At 42.0% G+C, this 20744-nt stretch overlaps 2 protein-coding genes across 11 annotated transcripts in view; both read right to left on the bottom strand.

Moving 5' to 3' along the window:
- The window catches only part of e41l5 (Band 4.1-like protein 5), a 48573-nt gene extending 43037 nt beyond the window's left edge, over positions 1-5536 (bottom strand). Inside the window, exons 1-3 of one of the 8 annotated variants that reach the window (XM_014173419.2) lie at positions 5203-5512; positions 4550-4659; positions 4199-4401 (exon numbers count right to left, since the gene is read on the bottom strand). In XM_014173419.2, the coding sequence (XP_014028894.1) occupies positions 4199-4378 (180 nt within the window). In that variant the 5' untranslated portion in view covers positions 4379-4401; positions 4550-4659; positions 5203-5512. Of the gene's footprint in view, positions 1-4198; positions 4402-4549; positions 4660-5202 lie in introns of all 8 variants that reach the window. The other 7 variants (XM_045707223.1, XM_014173418.2, XM_014173422.2 and 4 more) reach the window with 7 other exon arrangements.
- A 736-nt stretch (positions 5537-6272) lies between these two features.
- The window catches only part of LOC106586301 (tyrosine-protein phosphatase non-receptor type 4), a 95470-nt gene continuing 80998 nt past the window's right edge, over positions 6273-20744 (bottom strand). For all 3 annotated transcript variants that reach the window (XM_014173445.2, XM_045707341.1, XM_014173447.2), the window contains one exon: positions 6273-8764. In XM_014173445.2, the coding sequence (XP_014028920.2) occupies positions 8564-8764 (201 nt within the window). In that variant the 3' untranslated portion in view covers positions 6273-8563. The remainder of the gene's footprint in view (positions 8765-20744) is intronic.

Raw genomic sequence — 20744 nt, 5'->3', positions numbered from 1 at the left:
GGCAAATTAGTTCGCAACGAACCAGGTAATGAACGCACGGGCAGTGACACAATTTCATGTTAGCAGGCAATATTAACTAAATATGCAGGTTTAAAAATATATAGTTGTGTATTGATTTTAAAGAAAGGCATTGATGTTTATGGTTAGGTACATTGGTGCAACGACAGTGCTTTTTTCGCAAATGCGCTTGTTAAATCATCACCCGTTTGTCGAAGTAGGCTGTGATTCGATGAGAAATTAACAGGCACCGCATCGATTATATGCAACGCAGGACACGTTAGATAAACTAGTAATATCATCAACCATGTGTAGTTAACTAGTGATTATGTTAAGATTGATAGTTTTTCATAAAATAAGTTTAATGCTAGCTAGCAACTTACCTTGGCTTCTTGCTGCCCTTGCGTAACAGGTAGTCAGCCTGCCATGCAGGCTCCTCATGGAGTGCAATGTAAGGCAGGTGGTTAGAGCGTTGGACTAGTAACCGGAAGGTTGCAAAAACGAATCCCCCCTGAACAAGGCAGTTAACCCCCGTTCCTAGGCCGTCATTGAAAATAAGAATGTGTTCTTAAATCTGACTTGCCTAGTTAAATAAAGGTGTAAAAAAAATATATATAATAAAAAAAATTCAGCAAACCGGTGGCCAAAAATACCGATTACCGATTATTATGAAAACTTGAAATCGGCCCAAATTAAATCGGCCATTCCGATTAATTGTTCGGCCTCTACTCCGCACCCCCCGCAGCTACTTGCTCATGCCTCCCCAGCTTCTCTTTCACCCAAAGTTCTGAAAGAGCGGCAAAACCTGGACCCGTACAAATCAGCTGGGCTAGACAATCTGGACCCCCTCTTTCTAAAATTATCAGCCGCCATTGTTGCAACCCATATTACCAGTCTGTTCAACCTCTCTTTCGTATCGTCCGAGATCCTTAAAGTTTGGAAAGCTGCCGCGGTCATCCCCCTCTTCAAAGGGGATGACACTCTAGACCCAAACTGTTATAGACCTATATCAATCCTGCCCTGCATTTCTAAAGTCTTCGAAAGCCAAGTTAATAAACAGATCACTGACCATTTTGAATCCCACTGTAACGTCGCCGCTGTGCAATTCCGGTTTCCGAGCTGGTCATGGGCGCAACCCAGCCACGCTCACTAAACAATATCATAACCGCCATAGATAAAAGACAGTACTGTGCAGCCGTCTTCATCGACCTGGGCAAGGCTTTCGAGTCTGTCAATCACCGTATTCTTATTGGCAGACTCAACAGTCTTGGTTTCTCAAATGACTGCCTCGGCTGGTTCACAAACTACTTCTCAGACAGAGTTCAGTGTGTCAAATCGGAGGCCCTGTTGTCCGGACCTCTGGCAGTCTATGGGGGTGCCACAGGGTTCAATTCTCGGGCCGACTCTCTTCTCTGTATATATCAACGATGTCGCTCTTGCTGCGGGTGATTCCCTGATCCATCTTTACGCAGACGACACCATTCTGTATACATCTAGCCCATCTTTGGACACTGCTAACCTACTCAACAGCCAGTGTAATCCCGTGGCGCGATATTCAAATACCTCAGAAATGCAAAAACTTCAATTTTCCAACATATGACTATTTTACACCATTTTAAAGACAAGACTCTCGTTAATCTAACCACACTGTCCGATTTCAAAAAGGCTTTACAACGAAAGCAAAACATTAGATTATGTCAGCAGAGTACCCAGCCAGAAATAATCAGACACCCATTTTTCAAGCTAGCATATAATGTCACATAAACCCAAACCACAGCTAAATGCAGCACTAACCTTTGATGCTCTTCATCAGATAACAACCCTAGGACATTATGTTATACAATACATGCATGTTTTGTTCAATCAAGTTCATATTTATATCAAAAACCAGCTTTTTACATTAGCATGTGACTAGCATTCCCACCGAACACTGCCGGTGAATTTACTAAATTACTCACGATAAACGTTCACAAAAAACATAACAATTATTTTAAGAATTATAGATACAGAACTCCTCTATGCACTCGATATGTCCGATTTTAAAATAGCTTTTCGGTGAAAGCACATTTTGCAATATTCTCAGTAGATAGCCCGGCTATTCTCAGTAGATGAGCCAAATAGCGGCGTTTTGTTCGTGCGTTCAAGACACTATCCGAAAGGGTAAATAAGGGTGACGAGCATGGCGCATTTCGTGACAAAAAAATTCTAAATATTCCATTACCGTACTTCGAAGCATGTCAACCGCTGTTTAAAATCAATTTTTATGCAATTTTTCTCCTAAAAAAGTGATAATATTCCGACCGGGAAAGCGTGTATACGTACAAAGAGAGAGAAAATAAAAACATCTCGTGCCCTCGTGCACGAGCCTGAGTCTCAGAGTACTCTGACCGGCCACTATCCAAACGCGATAATGTGTTTCAGTCTGGGGCTGCCTCGATATCATTCAGCTTTTTCCCGGGCTCTGAGAGCCTATGGGAGCCGTACGAAGTGTCACGTTACAGCAAAGATCCTCAGTCTTCAATAAACAGAGACAAGAAGAACAAGATCTTGTCAGAGAGGGCACTTCCTGTAAGGAATCTTCTCAGGTTTTTGCCTGCCATATGAGTTCTGTTATACTCACAGACACCATTCAAACAGTTTTAGAAACTTTGGAGTGTTTTCTATCCAAAGCCAATAATTATATGCATATTCTAGTTACTGGGCAGGAGTATTAACCAGATTAAATCGGGTACGTTTTTTATCCGGCCGTGTCAATACTGCCCTCTAGCCCTAACAGGTTAACTACCCTCCAAACGAGCTTCAATGCCATACATCTCTCCTTCTGTGGCCTCCAACTGCTCTTAAACGCTAGTAAAAACCAAATGCATGCTTTGCAACCATTCGCTGCCTGCACCCGCGCACCCGACTAGCATCACTACTCAGGACGGTTCTGACTTAGGTATTTGTAGTTGTCCACAAATTCTAGGTGTTTGGCTAGACTGAAAACTCTCCTTCCAGACTCACATTAAGCATCTCCAATCCAAAATTAAATTAGAATCGACTTCCTATTTCACAACAAAGCCTACTTCACTCACGCCGCCAAACATACCCTCGTAAAACTGACTATCCTACCGATCCTTGACTTCGGCGTTGTCATTTACAAAATAGCTTCCAATACTCTATACTCAGCAAACTGGATGCAGTCTATCACAGTGCCATCCATTTTGTCACCAAAGCCCCATATATTACCCACCACTGCGACCTGTATGCTCTCGTCGGCTGGCTCTCGCTACATATTCGTCGCCAGACCCACTGGCTCCAGGTCATCTATAAGTCTATGCTAGGTAAAGCTCCGCCTTATCTCAGTTCACTGGTCACGATAACAACACCCACCCGTAGCACGCGCTCCAGCAGGTATAGCTCACTGGTCATCCCCAAAGCCAACACCTGCTTTGGCCGCCTTTCCTTCCAGTTCTCTGCTGCCAATGACGAACGAATTGCAAAACTCGCTGAAGCTGGAGACTTAAATTTCGCTCACTAACTTTAAACATCAGCTATCTACATCAGCTATCTGCTAACCGATCGCTGCAGCTGTACATAGCCCATCTGTAAATAGCCCACCCAATATACCTACCTCATCCCCATATGGTTTTTATTTACTTTTCAGCTCTTTTTCACACCAGTATTTCTACTTGCACATCATCATTTGCTCATCTATCACTCCAGTGTTAATTTGCTAAAGTGTAATTACTTCCCTACTATGGCCTATTTATTGCCTTACCTCCTTGCACACACTGTATATAGACTTTTTTTTAAATTCTATTGTGTTATTGACTGTACGCTTGTTAAGTCCATGTGTGACTCTGTGTTGTTGTTTGTGTCGCACTGCCTTGCTTTATCTTGGCCAGGTCGCAGTTGTTAATGAGAACTTGTTCTCAACTAGCTTACCTGGTTAAATAAGGGTGAAATAAAAAAATTTAATTAAAAATTGAGGGAGCAAGTCAGCAAGTACTATACAGCAGAACCTTATATGCGGAAATCAACCAACACAGAGAGAGATATTCAGCATCAGGGCACCTGCCATGCCAAAAATGCTCGTACTCTGTCTTCCTTCCTTTTGAAATATATTTTGATGACCCTATACAAAATAGCGACCTGTTACTTTCTCATGAGGCATGCCTTGACATTAGTTGAAAGAAAAAACGTTTGTGTAAAGTCTCACCGGTAGGTCCACACTGACATCAGTGCCGTCCAGCAGTGACACACGGCAGGTGATGATAGACTTGGCCTCCCCGGCAGCAGGGATGTGTGTGGTGGCCCGCTGGGCCTCTCTCAGCCGGGCCTTCTCAGCATGCTTACGGATGGACCGCCGGCCCAGCGTCCGGCGGAGGAAACTCAGCATGGTGGGGGCCTAGTGAACACTACCTGCACATGTGAGAGGAAGGATTACTGACACAATCTGTTGTTTTCCTCAGAGGGCTGTGATGTTAAAACAATCTATTAAATAATGTGTTAGGACAGAAGCCATATTAGTATGCAAATCAAAATGGTGTGACTTATCACTGCAACTAACCTAAGTGCTTTTAGCTGCTTAGGTATTACTTTTGTGCTTTTCTGTGTGTACAATGTTTGTAGTGGACGAAACTCCAATCCGTGCTGAAGGAAGGTTATGATGAACTTCACCTGTTGGTGAAAGAAGTTCATTAACTTCCTTCACTATGGAGTGGAGTTTTAGTCCGCTAATGTTTGTAGACTCCCCACAATAATCCAATGGTTGTTCCAAACGGCTAGCAATGAAGTTGTGAAGAAACACTTGCTGTATTAACCATAACGTTACACTGTAGTTAGCTAAATTGGGTAGTGTTTTATTAGCTATTTGTTACATCCATTAGGGCTGTAGTTAATATTAACAATTTTACACAGAAATTTAGACTGAACATTTGGACCGCTAACTATCAACTAGTTAGCAGACTATGCTACTAGCTAGCTCTGCGGTACCAGATGGTTGGTTATGCTAGTTAATTTGCTGGCTAGCTAACTAACTGGTAACGTTAACTAACTAAGCAGCTAGATAGTTAGTTACAAGATTTGCCCAAATAAATATTGTATTAGTTTCGATCTTAGTTACATTTCATTCAAGCATTAACTATTGAAGAATAAGTCGACAAAATTGGCTTTGACTAGTCCCATCATGAGCGAGAGCAACAGGTTTAGCAAGCAAGCTACCTTTGTGATAACGACGCGTTATTGAAGCAACAGATGAAAGAAATCAGGCGACATACACTTGCTGCTGCTGTCGCCGATGGCCACTTGTAGATCCGAAAGTCCGAAAGGAATAGCAACTCACGAAAGACTTGCCTAAAATAACAACCAATCCACGTGCATGGTTCACTTGACAAAAAAAATGAAAACTAATATGTTTCCATGGTTGATAAGTATTCTACTGTATTTCCTATTCGATCGATACCCTAACGAGATAATTTCCACAAGTCCCAAGAAAAGAGGGAGGCAAGATTTCCCGCAGGAAATGACGTCAAAATAAATCCCAAACACACTGCTATTTGTTTTTAAAGAGACATTAGGGTGTTGAGTGCGGTCATTGGTTGGGTGCATAGAGATTGTTTTATATTTATATTGTTTGGTGTTTCTGTAGTAGTAATCATGCGATTACAATGTAGCCAATTATGAAAAGCATTACTTGAAATATAACAAATAAATATACCCAAGTATGTATTATCATATGCCGATATTATTATAAGGACTGGACAAACCAGTCGATACTTTCTAGACAGTCGGTACATTCAGTAATAGATTATGGTACATTTTCAAACAGCATCAGTGTAAAAAGTTTTTCAATCAGATCAAATATCTACTGTATCCTCTCCATTTAGCAGCAGCGCCACTCACTGGTCATGTTGATGGCTTCAGTCTGGTCTTCATGATGATGTCATTTTGGTATTTCCTGCCATGGATATCCATTGATTGACAGGGATGAGACCAGACTGTACCTGTGCACTTCTTTCAAACATACTTGATACTTACAGAGAGCCTCTTAGACGCCATGCAAACAATGACATCTGTCTAACGCAGGCTGTTAGAACTGCAAGGTTGATTACATACGAGCAGAAATTTCTGGAATGTAGAACTTGGAATACAGGTATGTGTGTGAATTAAGACAGGAGTGGTTGAGAAAATCCATATGGACCATGAATCTATTATCAAAACATTGCATTGACCTCACTTTTGCAGTGTGGAAAAGCAACGTCAGATGAAGCAATTTATTTCATGCTTTCAGACAAGTTTTAATAGTTTTTAATAAATCTTATAAACATATTCAAAGCACTGTCAAATGACAATATCAGAAAGAAAAAAAACAAAGCACAACGAACAGAGCAACTGAAAACAAGTGTTTGAAACAGAAGTAAAATCAACTTAATTGAGTGAGTTGGAAGAAATGTAAGCTTGCAATTTTTCTTCTATTTTTAAACACAAGTTGTCACGTGTCATTCTCTATATAAAAACATTTTAACTCACAAATGATTTTCCCTTTTATTTTAAAGATTTTTTTTAAATATACAACATTGTATTTACATGGTCGAGTATATTTACAAAAAAAAATAAGCATCACTGTGTAGGTTTGAGTTTTTGTTCCCTACAGGTGTCTAAAAACAAATAAAATGATAAATAAAAAGTAAACACCATTTTATGTTTCTGACAGATTCAGTAGCAGGCCTGGCTACCCAGTCATCTGCAAAGTGCTGTCTATTCTCAAGAAGCAAGAACCGTTTCTTTCACAAAAATATAACACAGCCACCCTCCCATAACTATCCCACCCTGCTTCCCTCCCCTCCTGCCTCCAAACAGCACCCTGATACACTATCATAACATTTTGAACAATGCTCAATTCTGGACATTTGTGAAAATAAACATTTGATGGTTCTGGAAACCCAAGTCTTGTATGTGGCATTCTGTAGTCTTGCTCCTATGATGCGTCATAATCCTCTCAGGCATAACAAAGTGAGCGGAATCCATGCATTATTTCATAAAATAAAAATAATCAAAATGACAGTTTTGTGGATTCCACACAGTGGGTTGATGATCGACCATAGGGGACTGTGTGTAAGCCAGGTGAAAGGGAGCAATTTACTTCATGGGCTTCTCACAGCGTGGTCATAATGTATTTATTTCCAATGTACGTGCTATAGATGCATCACACAGTCACCCCAGGTCAAGAAGATGGAACAAACTATGGCAAATAAGTTTACAAGCAGGCTTCACCCCAGACATCTAACATTGAGTTAGTAATGAGTGTCAGCCAGGTTATGGTGAAATGGCAAGGGGTTAGCGAATGGTTACACGGCATGACACCATGAGACAGAGCCACAGCAGCACCAGAGACAGGACATAATATACACACACACGAAAAATTGCTGAGTCACAGAGACACACCACATAACTACACTGACGGTCCCACACACATCCAGTCTAAACATACACATGGTTGTGCAGAACAGTGCATCGGAGAAGGTGCCACTACCTGCAGTGCCAAGATGGCAGCAACCAATGAAACAAAGCAAGAAACAGCCTCTCATGAGAAGAGTAGCTAAAACTATAAAGAAGCTGATAACTCCAATACAAGAACTGCTGAAAATGACAATACAGTTGAACCAGTTTGAAAAGGACACCTCGTGCAGCCTGATTTTTTTTTACAAAACATGTTATAACTGTGTTGGCTACAACAAATGCCCAGCAATGTGTACCTAAAACACCCTTAAGTGATTATCATTTCCAATAAAAATGTTGTGCCTTAAAGCCTCTAAGTACCATTTAAATATATTTTAAAAAATGTGGGGGTTTATAATTACTATTTGTTGAATGATCCTAGTGTTGTTGGATTGAATTCTCGACAGACACACAAAGACAGCGAGAAATGTAACTTAAAAAGGTTGTTTTAAAGTCAAGTTTCCCCATTTGATAGCTTTATTTGCCATGGTGACTGGGGACTTTATGAAATACTGTAGCTTATAGTAGATCCACCCCCTGCCAAACTGGACAGTTTAACATGCCAATCAACGTCAGTCAATGGCTCGTTTGTTCTATGCAAAAACCAAGGCATAGTGACAACAGCCACACGGTTAGCTAGGGTTAGACAAAGTGCTCTGATGTGTGTCTATTGTCATAATTTGACAAGAAAAGCAAAAAATATAATAAATTAAAACCACTCACCATAAAGTAAAATTCTCACTACTTTTTACTAACTATGATTTCATTTGGGAAGCATGAAGCTAGGACTCGCACTAACATTTGTTCAGTGGACAGGGTTTGACACAGACTAAAACACAATAAATACTATTTGAAAAAGATACGGTCTCTCTCGATCGGCCGGAGGGACAGAAGAAAAGGCATGTCCGTCTACATAACATAAATGGATTCATTTGTCAATGATTTTCAGTTTTTTGTCGGCATAAAGTGCAACAGTGCTTTGTTCTCTCCTTGGCCCATGGCAGTACCCATGGTAGCCAGGGCTCTTCCTCCATGGTGCTGGGCGTCTCACTACAAACCCAGGTCAGGTCCAAGGGATTAGAGGTCAGGGTTCAGGGCATTCGCTGGTCACGCTGGTCTCACTTGTCACACTGGTCACACTAGCACTAATGCTAATGCTAACATCTTCCTCTTCCTCTTCTCCATTTTCTTCTACTTCTCTCTGGTATAGGTTGGACTTCAGGGGTTTGACCATGCCTTCCTCATAGACCCTCAAGATGGCTTCACACACAAACTTGTACTGGCTCTGAGGACACAGAAGAGCAAGAGGGGAAGGAAGAGAACATCAGTAACAGTAGGAGCTAATGGCAAGGCATGAGTAAACAAGCCAGAGCAGCCAGTGATTGGGACAGAGGCAGCCAGGGGTGAATAAACAACCTGAAAAGCCAACTTCCTTGAGGTGGGAAGCAGTGGTGTGTGCGTACATGCAGTGCATTCGGAAAGTATTCAGACCCCTTGACTTTTTCCACTTTGTTACGTTACAGCTTTATTTTAAAATGACTCTCCACATATCCCATAATGACAAGGCAAAAACAGGTTAAGAATTCTTAGCAAATGTATTAATAAAAACAGAAATACCTTTTCTTTTTTACATGCGTATTCAGACCCTTTGCTATGATACGCTAAATTGAACTCCGGTGCATCCTGTTTGCATTGATCATCCTTGAGATGTTTGTACAACTGGACTGGAGTCCACCTGTTGTAAATTAATTGGACATGATTTTGAAATTTACACAACTGTCTATAAAAGGTCCCACATTTGACAGTGCATGTCAGAGCAAAAACCAAGCCATGAGGTCGAAGGAATTGTCCGTAGAGCTCAGAGACAGGATTGTGTCGAGGCACAGATCTGGGTAAGGGTACCAAAACATTTCTGCAACATTGAAGGTCCCCAAGAACACAGTGGCCCCCATCGTTCTTAAATGGAAAAAGTTTGGAACCACCTAGACTCTTCCTAGAGCTGTCTACCAGGCCAAACTGAGCAATTGGGGAGAAGGGCCTTGGTCAGGGAGGTAACCAAGAAACCGATGGTCACTGAGAGCTCTAGAGTTCCTCTGTGGAGATGGCAGAACGTTCCAGAAGGACAACCATCTCTGCAGCATTCCACCAATCAGGCCTTCATGCTAGAGTGGCAGGATGGAAGCAACTCCTCAGTTAAAAAGGCACATGACAACCCAAAGGACTCTTCGACAATGAGAAACAAGATTCTCTGGTCTGATGAAACCAAGATTGGACTCTGGCCTGAATGCCAAGTGTCACGTCTGGAGGAAACCTGGCACCATCCCTATGGTGAAGCATGGTGGTGGCAGCATCATGCTGTGGGGGTGTTTTTCAGTGGCAGGGACTGGGAGACTAATCAGGATCAAGGGAAAGAAGAACTTAGCAAAGTACAGAGATCCTTGATGAAAACCTGCTCCAGAGCACTCAGGACCTCAGACTGGGGCTAAGGTTCACCTTCCAACAGGACAACGACTATAAGCACACAGCCAAGACAACGCAGGAGTGGCTTCGAGAAAAGTCTCTGAATGTCCTTGAGTGGCCAAGCCAGAGCCCGGACTTGAACCCGATCAAACATCTCTGGAGAGACGTGAAAATAGCTGTGCAGCGATGCTCCCCATCCAAACTGACAGAGCTTGAGAGGATCTGCAGAGAAGAATGGGTGAAACTCCCCAAAGTACAGATGCGCCAAGATTGTACCGTCATACCCCAAGAAGACTCGAGGCTGTAACCACTGCCATAGGTGCTTCAACAAAAAGTACTGAGTAAAGGGTCTGAATACTTATTTTTTAGTTTTTGCTTTGTCATTATGGGGTATTGTATGTAAAAAAAAAAATAATGGTATCCATTTTGGAATAATGGCTGTAACATAAAAAAATGTGGAAAATTTCAAGGGGTCTGAATACTTCCTGAATGCACTGTATGTGTATACCCATGTTTGTCAGTATGTGCGTGTGTAATTGTACAAGGGAAAGAGGGTGAGTGTGTGAGAACATGTGTACTTAGATTATTGTGTACGCGCACACTTAGTTCAGCGTGTATGACTGGAGGAAGGAAACGCATGAAAGCCCCATTTTGATTTGATTTTACCCTAGTCTCATTAGCATGGTCTCTTACTACCCCCTCATCCTTCCCCTATCCCCCCCAGACCCTGAGGGTGTGCTAGCCTCATTAGAGCTCAGCACATCCTAATGAAATTACAGCTGCATCATCATCTCTACCTCCTTTAGCCTGGGTCTCTGGGCTGAGCACGGGGCCAAATGGCACTCATGCAGTGTTCTCTAGAGAGAGAATATAGTGTGCTTCCCAAATGGCACTCTATTCCCTATATAGTGCACTACTCTTGAACAGGGACAATTGGGCTCGGGGTCTAGATGAGAAATAGCCAGACCTGGGCAGAAAATAGTTGTATTTTGTAGTTAATTAACCCGAGGTAGTCAAATATATTTCCTATTGAGTTTAGCTAAAAGGCAACTTTTCTTTGATATTCAAATACAGTTCTCAGAAAACCAAATAATATTTGAAGGTATTTGCTCCTGTATGGCTCAATTAGTACAGCATGGCGCTTGCACCGCCAGGGTTGTGGGTTTGATTCCCGGGGCCACCCACATGTAAAATTTATGATTGATGACAAAGTTGCTTTGGATAAAAGCATCTGCTTGCATGCATGCATAAAAGCATCTGCTTGCATGCAAGCAGATGCTTTTATCCAAAGCAACTTTGTCATCAATCATACATTTTACATGTGGGTGGCCCCGGGAATCAAACCCACAACCCTGGCAGTACAAGCGCCATGCTGTACCAATTGAGCCATACAGGAGCAAATACCTTCAAATATAGGATAGATAGATATACACACACAATATACACACAGTTAAAGTCGGAAGCCAAATACATTTAAACTCAGTTTTTCACAATTCCTGACATTTAATCCCAGTTAAAATTCCATCTTAGGTCAGTTAGGATCACCACTTTATTTTAAGAATGTGAAATGTCAGAATAATAGTAGAGAGAATTACTTATTTCAGCATTTATTTCATCACATTCCCAGTGGGTCAGAAGTTAGATACACTCAATTAGTATTTGGTAGTATTGCCTTTAAATTGTTTAACTTGGGTCAAACATTTCAGGTAGCCTTCCACAAGCTTCTCACAATAAGTTGGGTGACTTTTGGCCCATTCCTCCTGACAGAGCTGGTGTAATTGAGTCAGGTTTGTAGGCCGCTTTGCTCGCACACACTTTTTCAGTTCTGCCCACACATTTTCTATAGGGTTGAGGTCAGGGCTTTGTGATGGCCACTCCAATACCTTGACTTTGTTGTCCTTAAGCCATTTTGCCCCAACTGTGGAAGTATGCTTGGGGTCATTGTCCATTTGGAAGACCCATTTGCGACCAAGCTTGAACTTCCTGACTGATGTCTTGACATGTTGCTTCAATATAGCCACATAATTTTCCTCCCTCATGATGCCATCTATTTTGTGAAGTGCACCAGTCCCTCCTGCAGCAAAGCACCCCCACAACATGATACTGCCACCCCCGTGCTTCACGGTTGGGATGGTGTTCTTCAGCTTGCAAGCATCCCCCTTTTTCCTCTAAACATAACCATGGTCATTATGGCCAAACAGTTCTATTTTTGTTTCATCAGACCAGAGGACATTTCTCCAAAAAGTACGATCTTCGTCCCCATGTGCAGTTGCAAACCGTAGTCTTGCTTTTTTATGGCGGTTTTGGAGCAGTGGCTTCTTCCTTGCTGAGCAGCCTTTCAGGTTATGTCAATATAGGACTCATTTTACTGTGGATATAGATACTTTTGTTCCCGTTTCCTCCAGCATCTTCACAAGGTCCTTTGCAGTTGTTCTGGGATTGATTTGCACTTTTTGCACCAAAGCACAATCATCTCTAGGAGACAGAACGCATCTCCTTCCTGAGCGGTATGGTGTTTATACTTGCGTACTATTGTTTGTACAGATGAACGTGGTACTGTCAGGCGTTTGGAAATTTCTCCCAAGGATGAACCAGATTTGGTCTACAATTTTTTTCCTGAGGTCTTGGCTGATTTCTTTTGATTTTCCCATGATGTCAAGCAAAGAGGCACTGCGTTTGAAGGTAGGCCTTGAAATACATCCACAGGTACACCTCCAATTACTCAAATGGATGTCATTTAGCCTATCAGAAGCTTCTAAAGCCATTTTCTGGAATTTTCCAAGCTGTTTAAAGGCACAGTCAACTTAGTGTATGTAAACTTCTGACCTACTGGAATTGTGATAGTGAGTTAAACGTGAAATAATCTGTCTGTAAACAATTGTTGGAAAAATTACTTGTGTCATGCTCAAAGTAGATGTCCTAACCGACTTGCAAAACTATAGTTTGTTAACAAGAAATTTGTGAGGGGTTGAAAAACAAGTTTTAATGACTCCAACCTAAGTGTATGTATATTTCCTACTTCAACTATACACACTCACACACATTATTTGAAAACAAAAACAAACATTTCTTTGATGGCTGCCAAATAGTTGATGAAGAACAAAAAACAGTTGAATTAGTATAAATATACGATTAGCACATGGTTTGGAGGGCTCTCAGATTTGAATCTTAATATAGCCTATAGCCTAGAATGAAATACATGAGGGACATGGAATCACTTCAAAACTAGAGTGGACCACTTTTGCAGCTTGAAAATGACTAACAAATATATTTTCCGGAGTGAGGCATAAACTTGACATCAAGTTCTTGTGTAGTAACTGATTATTACAATAGCAACGTTGTTATATAGGACTTTGGAAATTGATTTACATAATAATGAAGTTCACGTAAATGGAGTAAGGAAGTCACTATTCCTTGTGTACAGTACATACAACAAAAAAAACTCGGCTCATTATGCAATTCGAATGCACCTACCAAAGTATTATGTAACTAATAAAATGTTTCTCCAAAATAATTCAAGTTTTATTACATAGGCACAAGAACAGTTTCATGTTAAGTGTTACTGAGAATGCTAACAGTAATAAAATATGGATATTAAGTGTCGAATGGAAAATAAATATCCCAAAACCGCCTTCTTGAATCAACTACAGCCAAGGGAGTTGGAAAATAATGTTTGTATTCTGACTAAACTATCCCTTTAAAAGATTGTGTGCGTTTGAAACAAAAAACACCTGCCCTCAGATGGACAGAGGCTCAAAGTAGTTATTGCTAAGCATCCAACTTGCTGTTCGCAATGCTTGCAAATGGATTTGAATTTCTCTGCAGTATTTTCAGATATCATTAAATTAATTGCAGCTCTTGACCTTTTCAGTGGCATGTTGAAAGAGTCATACAGTAGTTGAGCGTCACCTTATTTATCTTGACACAATATGATTTATTAATTTGTTTGTCTTGATTATGTACACCTGGGGCAATGGACAATCAGGATAATGGATATTTACAGAATGTTCATACAGAAATATATTGTGTAGATAAAATATGACTGTCAGATAGATTGGAATAGTTTAGGACATTGTGTTTGCTATTCATTTTATTTCCATTTTCAACATGCAGTTCCAGATACAGCCCTGTATCTGGATATACAGTGCATTCGGAAAGTATTCAGACCCCTTGACATTCCACATTGTTACGTTACAGCCTTAATCTAAAATGTATTAAAATAAAACAAATCCTCAATCTACACACAATACCCCACAATGACAAAGCAAACACAGGTTTTCCAATTCTTTTGCTAATTTGTAAAAAAAGTATATAAAAAAAAAGCATTTACATGCGTATTCAGACCCTTTGCTATGATACGCTAAATTGAACTCAGGTGCATCCTGTTTGCATTGATCATCCTTGAGATGTTTGTACAACTGGACTGGAGTCCACCTGTTGTAAATTAATTGATTGGACATGATTTGGAAAGGCACACCTGTCTATATAAGATCCCACAGTTGACAGTGCATATCAGAGCAAAAACCAAGCCTTGAGGTCGAAGGAATTGTCCGTAGAGCTACAAGACAGGATTGTGTCGAGACGCATATCTGGGGAAGGTTTCCAAAAAATGTCTGCAGCAATGAAGGTCCCCAAGAACACAGTGGCCCCCATCATTCTTAAATGGAAAAAGTTTGGAAACACCAAGACTCTTCCTAGAGTTGGCCGCCTGGCCAAACTGAGCAATCGAAGGAGAAGGGCCTTGGTCAGGGAGGTGACCTGGAACCCGATGGTCACCCTGACAGTACTCCAGAGTTTCTCTCTGGTGATGGGAGAACTTTCCAGAAGGACAACCATCTCTGCAGCACTCCACCAAATCAGGCCTTTATGGGAGAGAGGCCACATGGATGCCACTCCGCAGTAATAGGCACATGACAGCCCACTTGGAGTTTGCCAAAAGGCAACTAAAGACTCAGACCATGAGAAACAAGATTCTCTGATCTGATGACACCAAGATTGAACCTGGCACCATCCCTAATGTGAAGCATGGGGGTGGCAGCATCATGCTGTGGGGATATTTTTCAGCGACAGGGAGACTAGTCAGGATCGAGGGAAAGATGAATGGTGCAAAGTACAGAGATCCTTGATGAAAATACTCAGGACCTCAGACTGGGGTGACGGTTCACCTGTCATCAGGACAACGACCCTAAGCACACAGCCAAGACAACGCAGGAGTGGCTTCGAGACAAGTCTCCAAATATCCTTGAGTGGCCAAGCCAGAGCCCAGACATGAACCCGATCAAACATCTCTGGAGAGACCTGAGAAGAGCTGTGCATTGACATTCCACATCCAACCTGACAGAGCTTGAGAGGATCTGCAGAGAAGAATTGGAGAAACTCTCCAAATACAGGTGTGTCAAGCTTATAGCGTCATACCCAAGAAGACTCGAGGCTGTAATTGCTGCCAAAGGTGCTTCAACAACATACTGAGTAAAGGGTCAAAATACTTATGTAAATGTGTGTTTTTTTTATTTTTTATGTTTTGCAAAAATTTGGAGAAAAAACTTTTTGCTTTGTCATTATGGGGTATTGTGTGCAGGTTGAGGAGGAAAAAAACAAATACATTTTATAAGGCCATGAGAATGTAACAAAATGTGGAAAAAGTAAAGGGGTCTGAATACTTTCTGCCTGTATTATAGCTGGTTAGGATGGAGCAGGAGCTTATTATATATATATATATATATATATATATAATATATATATATATATATATATATATATATATATATATATATATATATATATATATATATATATATATATATATATATGAGTATAGCCTCTAGTCTCTGTGCTGCTGTGCCTTTTTGTTGCTACTTGGCTACCTGCCTTCTACTTTTAATAACAGTTTAATCAAACTCTGTATTTAATATGTTTACTAACATCTTTGTTTTGTCTTCATTTTTTTCAATCAAATATTCGCCCATGGACGCTTTATCTGGACATGGATCTGGAGGACCTCCACCAGCTGAAACTAAGTAACATTGTACCTTCTCATTGCAGTTGCCGCTCTCATAATATACAGGACAATTATTCCCTTATGGTGAGAATAGCAGTGTAGCAAGCTTGGCTTCAGACAAAATCCTTACGCAAGGGCAATTTAAGGAAAGGATGAAACCGCGTCTGTGCCACCAGTGAGTTCAGTTAGTAGTGTTAATCCCCCCGCACAGTCCCCACAACCTGACAATTTTCTCATGGCTTCTGGAAAGAAATGCTGTCGGCATGCTCAACCGGCGTTACTCATTCAGCCGATAGAAACTTTCAACCGGTTTTCCCCACAAGCAACCAGTCAGAGTCCGAGTCTTCTCAGGTCTCTCCTCCACCCGTTACGGGGTCTGAGCCGCCGAATCCTCCCACCATTAGCGCAGACAAATTTAAAACCCTATTAATTGGTGACTTCATTACCCGCAATATTAGACTTAAAAATAATCTTCCAGCGATCATAAATTGTTTACCAGGGGGCAGGGCTGCCGATGTAGAGGCTAATATGAATATTGCCAGAACTGGCAAGTGTAGAGTACAGGGATATTGTTATCCATGCATGAACCAACGATGTTAGGATGAAACAGTCAAAGGTCACCAAGCGCAACACAGTTTCAGCGTGTAACTTAGCTAGAAAGACGTTGGCATCAAGTAATCGTCTCTGGCCCCCTCCCAGTTAGCGGGATGATGAGATCTACAGCAGACTCATACAACTCAATCGCAATTTGAAAACGGTTTCCTGCCCCTCCTAAAATATATAATTTGTTGATAATTGGTCGTGCCTGGACTCACCTACAAATGGGTCCAAGCCTGGCCTGCTGAAGAAGAATGGACTCCATTCTAGTCGGAGGGGTGCTCTCATTTTATCTATCAACATAGACAAGCTCAAACTTTTCTAGCGCCACAATGAGCTAGGATGCAGGCCCGGCAGCATGCTGTTAGCCCGCCTGTAAGCTTAGTGGAGTCTGCCCCTAGCACAGTCAGCTCAGTTTTCCCCATTGAGAATGTGTCTGTGCCTTGATCTAGGTCACGCAAAACTTAACATGGCGGTGTTCGCTTTAGCAATCTCACTGGAATAAAAAAAAGATAGTGATAACGCCTCACATCTCAAAATGGGACTACTTAATGTTAGATCCCTCACTTCCAAGGCAGTCAGTCAATGAACTAATCCCTGATCATAAACTTGATGTGATTGGCCTGACTGAAACATGGCTTAAGCCTGATGAATTTACTGCGCTAAAGGAGGCCTCTCCTGGTTACACTAGTGACCATATTCCCTGCGCATCTCACAAAGGAAAAGGTACATTTACGAAAAGACTGCATTTTGGTATTTTGAGGTTCTAGTCATTAAATCTATGCAGCCTGCTCAATCACTTTTTACAGCTACTGTTTACTGGCTTCCTGGACCTATACAGCATTCTGCGCTGCACACACAAGCTTGTTAGCTATCTAGCTTCTCTAGTCCAAAGTTAAGCCAACTTTCAAGTTCCTCCATAAAAGCCACTCCTTTGTAGGTATAATTCTGTGGTCCTAATTCAGATAATGCATGTCATCACAAGATGCCTAGCGCTCCAAGCCAAACCTCATCCACCCACCCTCTCTCCTCCAGCAACATTTCAGGTACATCTCGTGCCCTACACTTGTCTTTCATCACGCATGTAAACAACTCACTGAGTTATAGCTTGCCCGCTCTATGGCAAGCTGCTCTATCCACATTGCATGATTAAATTACTACATCAATGTTGAGCTAAACAAAAAATAAATAAAAAAGGAGCGATGTAATGGTACTCATTTGGGGTTCGAACCGGTTCAGAACTTTATTTTGCTGGTCGTAACAGTGGAACGGAACCCCACTCAAAATAAAAAAATATGTCCCGAATGAAACGATTGGAAAATAATTTCAGTTCCAAACCGAGACACTAGTTTTTTTTATCCTGTATCTCTCGACAGATAACCTAAAATAGTCATGGCCTCTAAACCTTCCAGCTATTTACTGGACCCTATTCCAACTAAAATACTGAATGAGCTACTTTCTGTGCTTGGCCCTCCTATGTTGAACATAAACGGCTACCTGTCCTTCGGATGTGTATCAAACTCCCTAAAGGTGGCAGTAATAAAGCCTCTCCTGATAATGCCAAACCTTGACCCGGAATTATTTTTAAACTAAATTGGCCTATACTGAATCTCCCATTCATTTAGGAAAGAAAACTGAAAAAGCTGTAGCTCAGCCACTCACTGCCTTTCTGAAGACACATTATGTACGCAAAATGCTCCAGTCTGGTTTTAGACCCCCATTATAGTACTAAGACTGCACTCGTGAACGTGGTAAATTACCTTTTAATGGCGTCAGACCAAGGCGTCTGTCCTTGTGCTCCTAAGACCTTAGTGCAGCTTTTGACAAGGTCGACCACCACATTTTTGGGGAGAAATTGAAAACCCTAATTGGTCTACGCAGACAACTTCTTGCCTGGTATAGACATTATCTGTCAGAAAGATAGTTTCTCTGTGGATGGTTTGTCCTCTGACAAATCAATGGTCAATTTCGGTGTCCCCAATGTTCCGTTCAAGGACTACTATTGTTCTCACTATAGACACACACTCAGTAGCCAGTTAAATTAGGTACACCACCCCGTTCAGGAAAATGGTTCGCTCCTACAGTCAGCGGGTCACGCCGTGGTTTGCTATATAAAGGCATTCAGTTACTGTTCGATTGGACATTAGGATGGTCAAAACGAGTGACCTACGCAACTTTGAGTGTGGTATGATCATCGGTGCCAGGCACACCTGTTCCAGTATCTCAGAAATCGCCGGCCTCCTGGCCATTTCATGCTTGACAGTGTCTAGGGTTTACCAAGAATGGTACAACAACAAAAAATCCAGTCAGCAGCAGTCATGTGGGTGAAAACAGCTAGTTGACGAGAGGTTGAAGGAGAATGGCAAGAATTGTGCAAGCTAACAGGCAGGCCGTATACAAGCAAATAACAATGTAGTAAAACAGTGGTGTGCTTTACGGCATCTCGGAATGCACAACTCGCCGGTCCTTGTCACAGATGGGCTATTGCAGAAGACAACCACACCAGGTTCCACTAATATCAGCGAAAAACAAGAAGAAGCGGCTCCAGTGGGCACGACATCAACACTGGACAACTGCCTGTTCCTGTTGCGTCATGCTAATGGCAGGATCTGGCCTAAGCAAAATGGTCCCATCCTGTCTTGTGTCAACGGTACAAACTGGTGGCGGTGTAATGGTGTGGGAATGTTTTCCTGGCACACGCTGGGTCCCTTTATACCAATTGAGCAACATTTGAATACCACATCTTGTACAATCCATCCCGAGGAATTCAGGGGGTCCAACCCAGTACTAGATGGGTGTACCTAATAAACTGGCGACTGAGTGTATGCTACCTCTTGGTGACGTCATTCGGAAACACTCAACTTTCACTGCTATGCAGACGACACACATCTGTACATTTTGATGAAAAATGGTAAAGCCTGTGTTTTAGACAAAAGTGGATGGCTGACGAACAAATACAAAATATTTCAAGAGCACCTTTTTTCCATCTTTGTAATATTGCAAAAATCGGAAACTTCCCATGTTTTTGTCTCTTCTCTGGCTACCCAGATGAGGCACTAAATAAACTTCAGGTAGTGCTAAATACATCTGTTAGAATATTGACAAATTTTATCATATTACTTCCAGTGCTAGCCTCCCTACACTGGCTTCCTGTTAAGGCTAGGGCTGATTAAGGTTTTACTGTTAACCTACGAAGCATTAGATGGACTTTCTCCTACCCATCTCTCCGATTTGGTCCTGCCGTACATACCTACACGTGTGCTACGGTCACAAGACGCAGGCAAACAGCTGGAGGCAGGGCTTTCTCCTATCGAGCACCATTTTATGGAATGGGCAAGGCTTTCGGTTCAAAAGTCTTCATTGAAGACTCATCACTTCAGTAGGTCCTATGATTGAGTGTAGTCTGGCCCAGGGGAGCGAAGGTGAAAGGCAAGGCACTGGAGTGACCACCCTTGCTGCCTCTGCCTGGCCAGCTCCCCTCTCTCTACTGGGATTCTCTGCCTCTAACCCCATTATGGCGGCTGAGTCACTGGCTTGCTCGTCCTCTCCCATGCGGTCCGTGGAGGGGTACATCACATCATGCCAGGCTTTTTTCACTATACTCTACTTGAGTGGGTTGAGTCACTGACGTGACGGAAAGAAGGTATACACAAGGTGCTACAGCAAAGCTAAAATGAAAAAGGGGAAATCCGGTGCTCGACTGAGGGAATTGAAAATCCCCCAAAACATTCCTTACCCCAAGATAGGAGTATTGTTGCTGCATAAATTTGATAGATTTATTGACAGGACAAGTAAACAAATCGGCTTACGTTTCCGGCATTATTCGCCTTCAGAGCCTTGACGCGAACTTCCTGTCCGGTTTTGTGCTGCCTCTGGCTCGTGTGGCGAGGGAGATCTTCGTGTCTCAGGGTAGTAAGTTAGTGGTCTGTTTATATCCCTTTGGTGGTGTGGGGGCTGTGCTTCGCATATACTGCCCCCCACCCGTTGAGTACTGAAGTGCATAAAAATCATCTGTCCTCGGTTGCAACACTCACTATCGAGTTCCAAACTGCCTCTGGAAACAACGTCAGCGTAAGAACTGTTCATCTGGAGATTCCTGAAATTGAAGCCCAAGTATCACCAAGCGCAATGCCAAGCGTCGGCTGCAGTGGTGTAAAGCTTCCCGGCATGGAACTCTGGAGCAGTGGAAACACGTTCTCTGGAGTGATGA

Source organism: Salmo salar, chromosome ssa25, assembly GCF_905237065.1.
Source record: "Salmo salar chromosome ssa25, Ssal_v3.1, whole genome shotgun sequence".
Lineage (NCBI taxonomy): Eukaryota > Metazoa > Chordata > Actinopteri > Salmoniformes > Salmonidae > Salmo > Salmo salar.
The sequence above is the reverse complement of the archived record's forward strand: the minus strand, read 5'-3'. Positions and strand labels throughout refer to the sequence as shown.